The sequence below is a fragment of the Sinohyriopsis cumingii genome, chromosome 10 (assembly GCF_028554795.1).
Source record: "Sinohyriopsis cumingii isolate HCF-2022 chromosome 10, ASM2855479v2, whole genome shotgun sequence".
NCBI lineage: Eukaryota > Metazoa > Mollusca > Bivalvia > Unionida > Unionidae > Sinohyriopsis > Sinohyriopsis cumingii.
In genome coordinates this window covers 93,029,168-93,046,891 of record NC_142970.1, presented here as the reverse complement: position 1 = coordinate 93,046,891, position 17,724 = coordinate 93,029,168, and the positions used below count along the sequence as shown (strand labels likewise).

General features: G+C 35.8%; 1 protein-coding gene across 2 annotated transcripts in view; it reads right to left on the bottom strand.

Moving 5' to 3' along the window:
• Positions 1 to 17,724, bottom strand: part of LOC149790593 (alpha-catulin-like) — a 153,409-nt gene that overhangs the window by 27,461 nt on the left and 108,224 nt on the right. Inside the window, exons 9-13 of one of the 2 annotated variants that reach the window (XM_089972694.1) lie at positions 16,647 to 16,805; positions 9,796 to 9,888; positions 8,768 to 8,953; positions 8,244 to 8,264; positions 3,788 to 3,838 (exon numbers count right to left, since the gene is read on the bottom strand). In XM_089972694.1, the coding sequence (XP_089828820.1) occupies positions 3,788 to 3,838; positions 8,244 to 8,264; positions 8,768 to 8,953; positions 9,796 to 9,888; positions 16,647 to 16,805 (510 nt within the window). The remainder of the gene's footprint in view (positions 1 to 3,787; positions 3,839 to 8,243; positions 8,265 to 8,767; positions 8,954 to 9,795; positions 9,889 to 16,646; positions 16,806 to 17,724) is intronic. The other variant, XM_089972695.1, reaches the window with a different exon arrangement.

The window sequence follows — 17,724 nt, the reverse complement described above, 5'->3', positions numbered from 1 at the left end:
CAAGGGGGGACAGTTCCAGTCATCTGAAGTGGTTTAGGGACATTGGGTGATAGGTCCAGTCAACTCAAGGGGTTTAGGGACATTGGGTGATAGGTCCAGTCAACTCAAGGGGTTTAGGGACATTGGGGGATAGGTCCAGTCAACTCAAGTGGTTTAGGGACATTGGGTGATAGGTCCAATCAACTCAAGGGGTTTAGGGGCATGGGAGCACAGGTCCTGGCAACTGGAGGGGTTTCAAGTCATGGGGGGGGTGACAGGTCCAGCCATCTCAAGGGGTTTAGGGTCATGGGGGGACAGTTCCAGTCATCTCAAGTGGTTTGGGGACATTGGGTGATAGGTCCAATCAACTCAAGGGGTTTAGGAACATTGGGGGATAGATCCAGTCAACTCAAGGGGTTTAGGGACATTGGGGGATAGGTCCAGTCAACTCAAGGGGTTTAGGAACATGGGGGGACAGTTCCAATCATCTCAAGTGGTTTAGGGACATTGGGTGATAGGTCCAGTCAACTCAAGGGGTTTAGGAACATTGGGGGATAGATCCAGTCAACTCAAGGGGTTTAGGGACATTGGGGGATAGGTCCAGTCAACTCAAGGGGTTTAGGGTCATGGGGGGACAGTTCCAGTCATCTCAAGTGGTTTAGGGACATTGGGTGATAGGTCCAATCAACGCAAGGGGTTTAAGGACATTGGGTGATAGGTCCAGTCAACTCAAGGGGTTTAGGGACATTGGGTGATAGGTCCAATCAACTCAAGGGGTTTAGGGGCATGGGAGAACGAACAGGTCCCGGCAACTGGAGGGGTTTTGAGTCATGGGGTGGGTGACAGGTCCAGCCATCTCAAGGAGTTTAGGGTCATGGGGGGACAGTTCCAGCCATCTCAAGTGATTTGGGGACATTGGGTGATAGGTCCAATCAACTCAAGGGGTTTAGGGACATTGGGGGATAGGTCCAGTCAACTCAAGGGGTTTAGGGTCATGGGGGGATAGGTCCAGTCAACTCAAGGGGTTTAGGGACATTGGGGGATAGGTCCAGTCAACTCAAGGGGTTTAGGGACACTGGCAGATAGATGCAGTCATCTATCTCATCTACCTCAGTTTGGCAATAGCCATATTATTTGCCAGACTTTATAACCCCTTTTTGAGCTTTTCATGAGTAAGCAAAATGTATTCTAAATTCACTCTTTCCTACTGTTGATATTTATTGTGATTTTAACATTTGCCATTCAAAGCTCTTTTACTCACTGATATACTTGAGGTCCCTTTAGCTCAGTAATTCCCCCGTTATACTGATGGAAACTTTAGACCTTAATTGAAATGCATACACATTTTCAGTAAAGTTGATAGTTGCCTGGTGATTCTGCGCTTGGTGCAATTTCTTTCGTATTACTGCATAGTTTTAACAAACTAAAAATAAAATTGTACCGTATCCCACAAGCAATTATCTAATGTTTGAAGTGATTAAATGTGGACAGAAACACCCCATTTTGTTACTTTGATTTTTAATTATACTGTATCCCACAAGCAATTATCTACTGTTTCAAGTGATTAAATATGGACAGAAACACCATATTTTGTTACTTTGCTTTCTAATTGCATGATCAGTCAATGGTAATGTTCATAGCATTGGTATCACATGAGGTCACCATGGCTACCATTAATCCAACATCTTTCAGCAAACACAACACAGCTCTTTGTTTATCAGTAGCCCTTACCTATATATACAGCATGTACAGTGCCAACCTATCCATACAGCATGTATAGTGCTTATGTTAAACACATAGCTCTTTGTTTTTCAGTTGCCCTTACCTAAATATATAGCATGTATAGTGCTTATGTTAAACACATAGCTCTTTGTTTTTCAGTTGCCCTTACCTAAATATATAGCATGTATAGTGCTTATGGTAAATAATTTTTGCTAATATCAGCAACAAAAAAGTGTAATCTGAGCATAAAAAGTGTGATTTATATTTTACTAGTACTAATATTCATACCCTACTTCACTGAGGCTATGACATTACATGCCGTAATTAGAGTACACTGTACAAAAAATGTCCATATATATTTTCTACTAACCTGGAAGTGCTGCTAAAAATGGGGAAAATGGGCCAAATTAAGGTGGATTAGGACCAAACCAAATGTTCTTTTTCCCATGCAAATTCAAAATATTCAACACTCACTTTAACTAGTCCATATCATACATGTCTAACTTATGCCGAATTATTGTGAAGTCCACAGATTCTGTCCTTAATCTGATTGCTCTATTAAATCACTCACGTATTCTTCTTTACAAATTTGTAAAACGGTGTTGATTTGTTCTTTTTTATCAGACATTCTGAAGTTTAAAAATACCCATTTGCTCTAAGAAATTTCACCCACAGGTCAACCCATAAAAGCCCTTATTATCTGGTCCCCTTTTCATACAAGTATAGACTGGTCCATAAAATAACTTATCAATATAAAAAATCTGCTAGGTAAAGTTTCAAACTGAAGAAACCTGTCTGTTTTTTTGGGAATGGGTCACATAGTTGCTATAAATAGAAAACCAGGACAAGTTAGCTCTTACTCTATTCTTAGAATATTCTAAATTTTTATGATGAGTCGATTTATAGAGATGATACACTGTAATATAAATTATAAACACAACCTTTATTCCTTTATTTTAATTTTATTTTTTAACATACCCAAAAAGCATAATCCATACACAGCAAGCATAAAGCATAATTTGGTGGAGAAAAAATATGTAGTGATTATGCCAAAAGTGTAATGCTTGGCATGTATGCAGAGCACTTGACCAACTTTTTTCTTAATCTTAAAGGTGCAGTCCAAACAGCATTCATTCATTAACATCATACTGTGCTGACAGTTCCAGATGAGACAAAGAACTAATGAGTATAATCATCCAAATGGAAGTTTTAATAAATAGATAGGTGATACAAGGGGGCCCCGAGTGGCCGAGTGGTCTAAAGTGCATTCCGTTACGGATCACTGCCATCTCACCTCTGTCTGCATGGGTTCGAGTCTCGGATTCGGCCAATGTGGGTATGTGAGAAAGTTTGCCAGTAGCTTCTCGTGGGTTGGTGGTTCTTCCCGGGGGTTTTCTCTGGGTTCTTCCTCTACCATTGATACTGGTTGCCATGTATAGCTGAAAAATGGTGTTAAACCCTACAACAACAACAACAACAGGTGATACAATACCGTTTAAATTTCAGGAAGATTTTTTAATGCATCTTGTAATTTTTTTCTTTATATTTATGTATTTTTCAATGAAATATGTTTGTTTTAAAATTCAAGAACTTTTCAAAGACTCCTGAGCATTCCTTATCCAGAACTTTATGGAGCTTACACCAAATTCAAGCAGACTTTAAGATAACTAACAAAATTCAACCACATTTTAAGATTAAGCAAACCTTGTTACGGTGACACAGATATATTTAAGTGCAAGTTTAGTTTTTGTTGGTTTCAACAGCACTTGTAACAAATACTTGCCGTATCATGCTGAGAAAATGGGAGCTAGGTACCTTTCCCACGGACAAAAAATAGGCAGCTGATCTAGTCAGACTAGGACAGATATCTACTCATGAATATTGAAACTAATATCTGAATTAAAAAAACAAAACACCATATTCAATGTTATACCAACACTGTAAACTAATAAATGTCTTGTATGGGTTCACCATGTGAAAGCTCATTATAAAAAAGCACTCATTGACAATGTTATAAACAATGTCCCTGTTACAAGTACGTACATGACAAAACAGTTTGCTCCCTTTATCTAATTAATATAAATACCTCTGCATCTAGCTTTGCTGGTCTTAAAGATCTGGAAGTAGTTCCATGTTTCTGAAAATTAAAAATGCAAATATAAAATAAAAAAATATTTGCCTAAAAACAAATGTTTAACAAACATATTACATCATAAGGGAATACTGCAAGGCACTACTGACAGTTCTTAATTTCCACAGTTAGAAATGACTCTGTAATTATCAGAGGTACCAGGTATATTTTAATTTCTATTATATTTATGCAATTATCTGCAACCACTTTATCTTTTGAACAAGTTTGAGTCTTTAATCATTAATGTTTCTTTCTTCTGTCAACCAGATATTTCAGACTGATACTGAATCAAATAAAACTTACTGTTTCTTTCTACTTTATCAGGCAAAGGAAAACAGTCAACTACAAATTATTATGGCCAATTAAAAGTTACCCTAGTCATAATTCATCTATATATATGTCAAGCTTGTATAATAATAAAAAGTGCTCTTAAACGGAAATGAATATGCATGCCTAGGCAAAAGGCAACATACAAACAAGAAAAAAAGTGATATCAGAATCACAGGTCAGAAATAGCAAACGCTCTAAAAGAAGAGTACAAGAAGCTGGTCATGGACTGCTGTCAAGCCCACCCCTTACGGCTTTTATTTCGCTACAGACAGGTGCATAATGAAGCCATATTCTAAATCTTTTGAGAGTGAAATAAAATGAAAGGAAAGTAAAAGGCGTTAACATTAAGGGTAATATTTTGTGTAGACAGATGTACAGATGAACAGACATGCATGAGGATGGCAAAGTGACGGCTATTTTGAGTGTCCACTGACCAAGTCTGGCTGGACAATAACAAAGTATCACAATTACTCTTTAATAACCAAGTGAAAAGAAAATATTAAAAATTTGCAGCTAGATTTAGGGTGCAAAAATAGCAAAAAGCAATCATAAAAGGTACTAGCAAAACACTATCCAAAAAGAATGTGTTAACTCTTCAGAATATACAAGTGGAATGGAGATTACTGCAATGTACATGGTAACTTTTCAAAATATAGGAGTGGAATGGAGATTAGTGTAATGTATGTGGGTAACTCATCAGAAAGAGTAAAGGTAATTGAAATTATTGTCTCTCCTACACTATATGCCAACTGGTATTTTTAATATTTCAAACAAAAGACTTTCTATCCCAACCCACATACTGTCTCCATTCCATCCCATCCCTACCCTTATATGGTCACCATTCCATACCATCCCTACCCTCATATGGTCTCCATTCTATCCCATCTCTACCCTCATATTGTCACCATTCCATCCTATCCATACCCACATACTATCTCCATTCCATAAATTCCCTACCCTCATATTGTCTGCATTCCATTCTATCCCAACCCACATATTGTCTCCATTCCATCCCATCTCTACCCTCATATTGTCTCCATTCAATCCCATCCCTACCCTCATATTGTCTCCATTCAATCCCATCCCTACCCTCATATTGTCTCCATTCAATCCCATCCCTACCCTCATATTGTCTCCATTCCATCCCATCCCTGCCCACTATATGGTTACCATTCCATCCTATCCATACCCACATACTATCTCCATTCCATAAAATCCCTACCCTCATATCGTCACCATTGCATAAAATCACATCCCATATATTGTCTACATTCCATCCCATCCCTACCCTCTTATTACCTACCATCATAGTTTCTCCATTCCACCCCATTCCTCATTTTGTCTCCATTCCATCCCATCCCAACCTTCATACTGTATCCATTCCATCCCATCCCTACCCACATATTGTCCCCATTCCATTCCATCCCAACCCTACCCTCATACTGTATCCATTCCATCCCATCCTACCCACATATTGTCCCCATTCCATTCCATCCTAACCCTACCCTCATACTGTTGCCATTCCATCCCATCCCAACCCACTCATTGTCTCCATTCCAACCCATCCCTACCCTCACACTGTCTCCATTCCATTCCATCCATACCCACATATTATCTCCATTTTGAAAATAATGTCCATCCCACCCCATCCTGCCTGTCCTGATGTGAAATCTTTGCAGAATTACTTTTCAACATCCTTTTATCATATCATGTATCAATAATATCACCAAAAGTAAAGCATCTAGCAAATATGTGACACAAAATGAGTTTTCCCATTATCTGAATAGTAAGTAGAAACTATTCAACAAATAGGAATAATTAAGGTATGAATTCCTTAATACAGAAACATGTACTGATGAAACAAGAACAGAAACACATGGTGAAACATGTACAAAGCATGAACAGAAACATATAACAAAACCTGTTCAGAAACATGTACTACAATGTGTACAGAAACATGTACTCCAATGTGTACAGAAATATGTACTCCAGTGTGTACGGAAACAAGTACTCCAGTGTGTACAGAAATATGTACTCCAGTGTGTACAGAAACAAGTACTCCAATGTGTACAGAAACAGGTACTCAACATGTAAAAATATGTGCAGAATCATGTACAACTATAGAAACATTTAAAGAAACATTAGGAAAAAATTCTAATTAAAAAATGCAAATGACTATAATAGAATATGAATACATGTTGGCTATAAATAGATGTGTGATAAATTTATGGAACCACATCAATATAGCATTAACAAAATGAAGCATTTTAAACTATTATAACACTATCTAGTTCAGAGGTCTCACTAGGATTTTAAAACTAGGAGTCCATGACTCCCATTTTAGTAAAAAAACAGGAGTCCCACCAGCAAAAGTTGTAGTCCCCTCCAAGAAAATGTTGAATTTTGATTATTAGAAGAACTGTTGGTTGCCATTGAGTTTAATTCAATATTCTTAATAACACTGACGTGTACAACTGTGTCAGCCTATTCTGCACACCTGGTAATTCTGCACAATGATATGTCATTACTGTAAACATTGGATCATGTGTTGTTTTGGTTGAAAATCCAATTTGTATCAAGAAAGAACAATCGTCCTTTAATTAAGGAAAGTGATATTCATAAAGTGTACAAAAATAACCTACATTTATGTTCTAAATGAATATAAAAATGTGATTTCTAAAATGTCAACATGAAGACCCAATCTACGACCTTCCTGAACTTGTTACCGAGAAAAAACTATTCAATATTTATCTTTTAGAATCATTCAAATAAATACATTATTTAAATGATAGAACTGTTTACCTTAGAACAATGCTGTATCTAATTTTGCAAGATGTCCCACACCTACTTTATCATGTGCTATCCAATTTGTCAACTTGCATCTCGGATGAGTTTTCAAAGAAAATCCTAGGCATATAGTTTGTTTATAAATTCTTTAGTAATTTTAGTTTGCTATTTAGTGGCATTGTTACTTTGAATTCTGTAAAAACAGCTATAAACATGACCTAGATCATTGGCTGAAATGCTGACAGAAACAGCCCAAAGTAATGTATTTCATTTCCATAGTGTGAAGCATAAACATTACTTTTCAAAGCCATTTAGGCCACCATATCGTGAGTCATGAAAACATAGGGGTGGTATCCAGTTTGTCCAAAATTGGTATTATTTGGAACAGAATATTCTGGTGACAATTGCTGCTTTTCAATTGGAATGCAGAGAATTTTTTATTTTCGTCAATCGGTCAAATTTAGTATGCATTTTGCGCCAATATTGGTGACCTAAGATGCATAGAGTAGCCCGGCAGTGGTGTAACCTTTTGTTTGTCATCTAGGGTGAGACTGAATTTTGTCAATCCAAGGAATGGTCTTATTCCAGACACTAAGCCAGGCATCACACACTTTCTTACACTTGGCTACTGTCCCATCCAAACTATCAGTTCAAGCAACTTTAGCATTCTTCTGAGTCTTATTCAAATCTTTGTCAGTTTGTCGTTTAACCCCAAAGTACTTATCCAAATTTGCAAACAATGCTATCTGCATGCGTACGGAGCCGTTTAACCCCAAAATACTTATCCAAATTTGCAAATGATGCTATTTGTATGTGTACGGAGGACTCCTGCATGGGTGATTTTCTGCATCCCAGATAAAAAAATTATGTCCAAATAATCGTGATTAAGTGTTTCCGAGACCTCTGTAGTTGATCCTAAAAACAGCTTTATTATACAGAAATAATGTGCTGCTTTGATTAAGCATAATTTCATATACAAATTAAAAGAGGGACAAAATGTGTAGCAAATACATAAATCACAATCTGTAGATAGGTGTAAATTAACAGACTCAAGACATAAAACACTGTTACAACCCACTGTACGTATTTAGTATAAAGGCAGACATTTTTCACTTTTATACCATACACAAGACTGACACTTTAAATTGACAAACTACAACACATACTATTTTAAGAGAAACAAATCTTAATGTACAATGGGTTGTATTCCATTTATGACATGGCTTCCACACAATATATCTGATAAAACACCAGAATGGAGTTAAAAAGATGATGTTATCTCCTGCATACTTACAGCCTGAGGTGATGAAATTACCTACAAGTCCAGAACAAAACTTCTGAATTTAAACTCAGCATTTTCAATTTAAATAATGTAGACATTTTTATTCCAGTCCCTGTCCAGAACATCAATTAACTTTACTGCATACTCAATGAGTTATGATTATCATCATAAACTACATCTGATAGTCTGTTATGTTGTGCCACTGAATTTATGTATTTTAAATGAACTTGCAAAAACTGTCTTTGAAAGTTTACACGTTTTAAGTTTAATCAGAAGTGATTTACCTTTATTATTAGCCATACCTTCAAACACCCATTTTATTACATGTAATTTGCCTTTTATCATTAGCAATACCTTCAAAGCACCTGTTTTATCATGTGATTTGCCTCTACAATTAGCAATACCTTCAAAGCACCCATTTCACATTGGTTGTTCTTTAAGCCATCTTTATTTATTTCTCCTATATTAAATTATGAAAATGTTTCCCTAATTAAAACTTTATTCTGAAAAGTTGCCTGTGTCAATGTTATACTCACTCCAGGTCTTGGTAGAGACATGTAGACTGGTTTGTCAGTTTTACCCTGGCAAAAATCATTGACCTCCTTGACTAAAACAGAAAGATCATTAATCTGGCTCTCCCATGCATCACCAAAAATGTCCAGGTTTTCTCTCGCAATTTTGCTGTTGGAATATTCTGCCAGGGTTCTTGCTGCATGAAGTACCTGGAAAGATTGAATTCAACTAAGCTGGCTACAAAGTCAGTACAGCTCTGCTTTATTATAATGCAACCAATTATAAAATGATTCTGCCTATAATGTGGTACCACTATGGACCCCCACCCAAAATTAAACCATTGTACCTGAACTGTTTTATCAAAATGTATGACAGTATAGGTTGAAAGAAAAACAATATGAAGCTTAGAATTATATTTCCTTTTTAAGACCTTTCTAAAAAAAAGTAAACACACAAATACGATGAAGTGATAAAATATTGTGATCAACATAAACAAATGGCATCACAATATTTGAAAATTATAACACTCTTATTATGCCACTCTAACATAAATGTCGTTGTCAGTATATATATATATATATATGAATTTGACTGGTGTTTAGTTTCATCCCCAACTTCCCACATGATGAAAAGTATCACACTTAGGTACAAAATGTGTTTGGCAGTAATTATTTGCCTGGTGCTTTCTCGATTCCCCAACTCCCAATCTATACATACTGCAAAAATCAACCTTACAAACCCACCAACAGGAGTGCTATAGCCAGAAATGTTTTATATGGCTGAGTGAAGGTGTCCTGTCATTACAACATTCTAACGCTGATCCAAAGAGGACATCTCCATTTTTCACAAGATACAAAGTGATTTGAAGGTAAATCTAGACTAAAGAACTATTGAGAACCTGTTAAGCCTGAAGCTTAATGAATGTCATCAGTGGTCACCAGACAATGATCTTATGAAGGAAACTAAAACTGCTATTGGATTTTGTACCCAAAAAAATACTTTGCATGATGGGAAAAAAAATTAATAATATTCAAGATGTGAAAGAACTTACCAGTAGTCCCATTGACCGAAGAATATTTTCATTATGTTCTGCTGTTATAACCAGGGGATCTGTAGTGGCTATGTGTCGAAACAACTTGCACACCTATAAAAAGAAAATCTACTTTAGTGTATAAGAGGTCTGAATGAGAAGATACAGTAATTAACAACTGACACAAATCTAACATCAAATTAATTACGACAAGTTAAAGGTCTACTAGTGTGCTCACACACCTTTTGTTTATGTGATAAATGTAATCTTCTAGATGTGATTTTTAAAGGTATTATGTCAAATACCTCATCATTAATGAAAATAATGACCACAGAGCATCATTTTTTATCACACAAGAAAGAACACTCCTAGCCGATTTCGCACTCATCAATTTCCATAAGACAAAGCGGAAGTAACATGCTGTAACAAACTGCATTTCTACTTTCGTTATTAGCTGCATTCAGTAGCTGGTACCATGTGTTATCCAACCAGTGACAGGCGAGATAGTCTGCAGTGACCATCTGAGAGATGACTATTGGATACCGTCTATAAAATTAAAGAGTCACTAAGTTTTACAACCATCAGACAACTCCTGCCAAATGCAATACCAAGCATGTTTTCTTGCCAGATAACCAAGTCTGTGAACACCAGATCAACAAAAACCAAGGGTTACAGCAGGGCTAACAACATGCAGACCAAGAGAAGCTTGTACAGTAGCGAGAGTAAAATACTTACACATCTTTATCTTGTTATATTTTTAGTTGTCAGCCCCTACCCCTCTGCACAAATATACCATGCAAAAGAACAATCAATGGGAGAGGGCGATTTTAGTGGGAGGGCTTTTGCAAACCATGATAGCCCCTCCCTTAGCCCCAATAATGAATCCTGCTTTACCATGATGAGTATATGTGTGTGTGTGTGTGACCCTTGGATTTTAGTTTTGACCAATCCTCCATTATTATTATCCCCCCCAAAAAAAATTTTTTAATTTGCATGCCCATGCTTATTTCATGCCTGTTCAATAATATTAATGATGACCAAAAAAGTTTTCTGCTAAGGCCAAAATGTTGTGAATACTTGATGTATTGATTGTGTTTAATTGTAAAGGCTAATTACCCCTTCATGTTGAGGCACTGGGAGTAAATTACCTTGTTTGCCAGAATATTACACAACTATGTCACTGGATACCGGTCCAGGTCAGAGTCAAACCCACAACCTATTGCTTATGAGTGTGAATACTAATATCTGGTAAATGTGGAGAGAATAGTATTATTATTCACAATATCTACAGAACCATAGTTAAAAGGAAGTTTTTAAAATACTTTAATAATATCTGTGTAAAGATTTTACCTTCTAAAGCTGCTCTAATTATATATATATATATATATATATATATATATATATATATATATATATATATATATATATATATATATATATATATCTTGTTTTGGTAGGTACTGAATGAGAATTTTGAGAACCAGCAACCAGAAGATAATGCACTAAAGAGAACCGAAGGCAGTAGTTGGTGTGATGTATCTGGTGGTGCATTTTGATGTTACAGTGAACTTTCCATTCATTCCCTGTTTACATGGTTTGTATAGCTTCATAGCTGATATGGATTCCTAAGGCCTCACAAATCATATCTGCATGAGTCAATAATTAAGTTATGTAACTTTTTTATTGCAGAAAAACTACAATGTATTGGTAATATGTCAAATATGATCAACCCTTAGTTGAAAAAGTAAGCAAAAAGGCTTGGTGCATTTGTTAACTATTGTTCAGACATGCAAAACACTTCATGTGTGACTACCATATCTACTGCAAACGCGTGAAAAACATTTTTCATGCTCTTATTACAGGGACTAGGTACACCATCATGCATTATTGCTGTTCAATGTCAGACTGATAGGATACTTAAGAAAAAACAAACGAAACATATAACATTATATTAACTAAACTCAGTATGATTATGTAAGCGTTTGACTCGGTAGACCAAGCACTTGTCAAATTGTTATTATTTAGCAATGATACACTTAAATGATACACATATTCATGAGAAATTCTCATCTGTATGAAAACTATGATGATCAGAATACACGTCTAAATTTTCAACTACTACTCAGGTTGTTAATTAAATGTCCAGCAAGTAAAGAGAAGAAGCGATGGCATTGCAAACTTTCACGTAATTGTCAGCATTCATACATGACACTCATGTAAGAAAATGAGCTTACTTAGTCAATGTTACTTATGCATAAATCCATTTTTAAAATGTTGTAAAACACAGTTAATCTATGTACAGATGTCACATTTCAAGAAATAGAAATATTGTTAATTTTCCCCAAAAGATTTTTTTCTCTTTTCTTCAGAACAATGAGGTGAAGAGTAGTTATGGAGAAAGAGGGACTTTCTAGAGCCATACAAAACTGCAGAACCACAGTGTGGAGATGGACACTATTATTACAGACAGGCATGTTTAGATACGGAACCACAGCATGGAGGTGGACACTATTATTACAGACAGGCATGTTCATATACAGAACCACAGAGTGGAGATGGACGCTACTGTTACAGACAGGCATGTTTAGATACAGAACAAAAGTGTGGAGATGGACACTATTGTTACAGACAGGCATGTTCTGATACAGAACCAAAGAGTGGAGATGGACACTATTATTACAGACAGGCATGTTTAGATACAGAACCACAGTGTGGAGATGGACACTATTGTTACAGACAGGCATGTTCAGATACAGAACCACAGTGTGGAGATGGACACTATTATTACAGACAGGCATATTCAAATACAGAACCACAGTGTGGAGATGGACACTATTATTACAGACAGGCATGTTTAGATACAGAACCACAGAGTGGAGATGGACACTATTATTACAGACAGGCATGTTTAGATACAGAACCACAGTGTGGAGATGGACACTATTGTTACAGACAGGCATGTTCAGATACAGAACCACAGTGTGGAGATGGACACTATTATTACAGACAGGCATGTTCAGATACAGAACCACAGAGTGGAGATGGACACTATTGTTACAGACAGGCATGTTTAGATACAGAACCACAGTGTGGAGATGGACACTATTGTTACAGACAGGCATGTTCAGATACAGAACCACAGAGTGGAGATGGACACTATTATTACAGACAGGCATGTTCAGATACAGAACCACAGTGTGGAGATGGACACCATTATTACAGACAGGCATGTTTAGATACAGAACCACAGTGTGGAGGTGGACACTATTATTACAGACAGGCATGTTCAAATACAGAACCACAGTGTGGAGATGGACACTATTATTACAGACAGGCATGTTCAGATACAGAACCACAGTGTGGAGATGGACACCATTATTACAGACAGGCATGTTTAGATACAGAACCACAGTGTGGAGGTGGACACTATGTTTAAGGTTGTATGTTTAAGGTTGTATTAAAGTTGGACAGTGAACATATCACTAGGAATACAGTCAGCCCCCCCCCCAATTAATATTTCTGGCCCTTTCTCCCTGGTCCTGTACATACACACACTGAAGGGAGAAACTAACTAAAGCAAAGCAACTTGAACTTGAAAATTTTTAATCAAAACAAAGCTAACAGATGATTTTTTGTAGCATATATTCTAAATCATATATCGCAACAAAAAATATTATTATTATTCACTCATTCATTAAACTATGATTTATATGTATGTTAAAATGAATACTATTTAAGTCTTGTTTCCATTTCCATTAATTCTTTTTGGTAAATTGTCAGCATGAATATAGGCAGTGGATGACATTTTTCAGTTTCTTGAATTACTGGGGTAACAATTCTTTTTTCAGACTAAGTTGAAGAATTGATGGCAGTGCTGGGGGAAGTGGTCAGGAAGCCGGAGTCAGTTGATAAACAGTTATTGCCACATCTATGCAGCCATGTATCTGTTATGACTGAAAATAGAATATACAGCAAATTTTAAAACTTGAATAAAGTTATGCTGTTTCATGTATCCCGGTTTTCTGTTACTTATTTCATGTTTTCAGAGTCAAGACCTTTAGCATAGAATTATATTTTACTACAACCAGTGTTAAATGAATCAAAAGTGAGCATGAACAGACAGCAATATGTTTTTAATGTCATAATATATAATCTGTTCAAGAAATGAAATTATAGATGATTTAACGAATTTTTCATGAGAATTTCCAAGATAATGGACAAATGATTTTAGCAGGATCTATTATCAAATTTAAAGGTTTGGGTAAAAATTCCACACTCAAGTAAAGTGATAGTACTGATACATTTTCTCAATAAAGGAGGGATTTTATGAAAAGGAATTTTAAGCATAATTTTCATATGCATATAAAGCAATCACTTGTCTCAAAATTGACCCTGATAGTGACACCATAACTACTGTAAGAATATTTCACGTACTCAGGATTTCCTTGCAATTTCCATATTGCTGAATGTAGGTACGCAAACTGTATGAAATCTTTGATGATCAATGATACAATCCACCCTGACCTCCTCAGTCTTATTCAAAATCACGCTGATCTCTTCACAGCATCTAACACTTCTCGACTATTTATTTACTGCTGAAATTTCCACAGGTACATCAATATACATGGTAAATACACTCCATCAGTCATTATTGTGTTAGAGAGCAAACGTGTGGATACAATGTATGAGACGTTCTTGCATGTTAAAGTATGAAATATATGTATATGTGATGCGTGGTTAGACTTTTCAATCTTTTGTACCACAATAAAGAACATTTAATCAAAAGATGTGTTTCTCCATAAATCTGTATACTTTATCTGCCACTAGTATAAAGACCTAGACCCACTGAAAATATATGCTTGCTAAACATCTGGATACATCAGGTCTATGAATACTTTTTCTTTGTAATACAATTTTTTAATTTTGCTATCTGTGGAGGGTAGTAAACAATCACACCCAAAGTACATTCAGAGTCTGCATTTCATCACGGTTTAAAAGAACAAACTTGTCATAAAGTTAATAAAGTATTTATTTCTACACCTCTCACAGTCTGAGTCATAAATGTTTAACTTTTAACACCACTAGTTACCAATGAACCACCCCCACATGACAATCTGCTCTGAAGACATCCAAGTTTCGCCCAAATTCATGCCCTTCTCTTTTCATTATGAACTTGAAATAACATTAATGAAAGAATAATAATAATAACTGCCATAATGATAATAGTAATTAACAGAATGAATATAGTAATTACCAGAATGAATAGCCCAAGCACTGCTCTGCCTCATTATGCCCTATATTCTCTTTAGGGTCCTCGTCATGTTCTCATCTCATTCAGGCTGAAATTGGTACTGTTTAAGCTCTGCAAGCAGAATCTTCTTAAGATTCATTACGTTCGTCATCTTTTAGAAGTTCACCTACCTCACATGATGAAAATGAGCATGACAAATTTGCCGTAAATTCGCTTGAGTCATCAATAGATTCAGCCATCATCACCACATATGCTGAACTTGAGGGATTTCCCAACAGAACATCAATTCTGGAAATCCTATTATCACCGGAAGTATTCGAATATTTCTGGAGCATTTTCCGCAAAACATCGATAAATGCAACATTATCTTCGTTTTCTTTTCTGTGAGTTAAAATATGCATTTTTAATGCACATTTATGAGTTATTTAGAGAAAAATGAACATTCTGATATATAATGTGTATTACACTCTAGTAGACCTTTAGTAAAAAGATACACATCACAGAACTAATATTGTTGCATACATGCACATATTGCTTTTCATTACAACACTAAAAACATTTCTTTTCAGTAATTCACCAAAGTTTTATGTTGCTAATATCCTAAAATTAAAGGTTTGCTAAAATCAAATAAACAACAAGTACCTTACAAAGGTGGATGAAGTGACGGACAAAGATAAGAGACAAGTGTAAAGATGGAAAAAATCTAATTTACAGCAAATCCCTTAAAGAGGATGAAGTGATGGGCAAAGAAAAGAGACAAGTGCAAAGATGCAAATATCTAATATATAGCAAGTACCTTATAGAGGTGGATGAAGTGATGGACAAAGCTACAAGACAAAGATGCAGATCAATTTCCATTGTTATATTCTGGTCATATTGTGAAATATAACTTTGTGGAAACCTGCATATAAAGGAATTCTGTTTATAATGGACACCATTTTAATAGTGACTTTAATCCCTTACCTAGTTTTCCCACAAGACAGCCCTTTGATCAAGCCAGGAGTCTGATACCTGCTCAGTGCCAAGTAACAGGGGGGTATTTATTTGAACTCAACTGTGATCTTGCTGCACAAATTACATCCATCCATCCATCCTTGTTTATATTTCTAAAGCACAACTCTGACTCAATGATGGCAATTCAACACTTCAGACATGTCTGACTTGCAAAGTACATCATGATTTACAGGAGGGTCACAAAGTAATTGGCCTTTTTGTAGCCATTAAAAAAAAGGGTGGAGTCGACTTACAGACTTTCAACATACAAGCAACAACATATAGTACTTGCTTATAAGCCGAATCCACCTGCAAACAAAACTGACCTGATCAGCAGTTGCATTATACGCTGGAAGATCAGGGTGTATGTTGTTTGTTTGATTGATTACTCCCATCAAACTGTATAGACCCAAATCTACTGGCAGCACATTATGTGACTGAAGATCTGCACCTGTGTAGTTCCGAGTTAGACTCAACTTATAAGTGAATGACACCAATGACACCAATGATGACACCAACTGCTAGTATAGTACCAATGGTGACTATACAAAAGATCATGAAAATAGGATCTATGACTTGAATATTATGCAGGGTAAGTTAGTTCTGTTAGATAGCAAATAAAGAATACCTCCTCTAGTTGTTCCATGTGTTCTTCAAACTTGACTGATATCTCCTCCACGGTATGCATTTCCCCATTCAGCCCAGCTGCCTTTAAAGCCTTCAGAAGATCATGATCCTCACTTGTCTTGAACAACTCAGAAGCTTGGTCCATAGCCGTATCCTGAAGCTGGTGATGGACATTTATTAAATCACAGGTCAGAGACATGACAGCATGCAGTTTAAAATGTTATAAACAATCTGATATGTCAAATTTGAAAATTTTAAATGCAAAAGAAATGTTTCAGATTATCGGATTAGAAAATGTGTGCATTATAAATGTATTGTATTAAACACAAATACTCCATCACACTGGTTGAAAATGTATCTAAATGTAAAACCTAACTCTAAATGGATGAATGTACATTCATAAGGACAGACAAGGGTTACACTGCAGGACTCTTGACACATTCAAGGCAGGGCATAAAAATGCAATGGACAATGTGAAATGCTGCTGAATTTGTTGAATTCTAAATTTTATGTAAAGTAAGCAGTCAATTTTAATTACTGGTCAGATAATACAATTAAAATCTGAATTTATATTTCAATCAAAGATAGGACATGTTCCTCCAATGCAGTGCTGAAATGGATACTCATATACCCAAGTACGAGTCCATATCATTATTGACTCAAGACAGTCTTCAACTCAAGTACTTGAAAAATGAGGAGACAACTGCTACTGATAAATTGGAAGACACATTACTTCAAATTTCTTCTATGTTAAATTTACCTTAAGACTACTGTAGTTCTTTTCTTGTATAGCACATATATGTGAAGTCAATAAACAATGTTATTTTAATAAGATATTGGATATCGCCTCTACATGACCAGTTTCTGAACTGGTTTTGCAAGATATACTATGAGTAGCCTAAGAGAAGTTATAACAATTTCTAGTTCAAATACTTTAGTTTTACCATTATATATCACTGAATAATGCCAATTTAGTTTCCAACATTTAAAGGACTCACTGCCATGGTTGTACTGGCTAACAATTATGATGGAATGCACTAAATGGTATACTGATGTAATGTACTTGATACTGAGCCTAC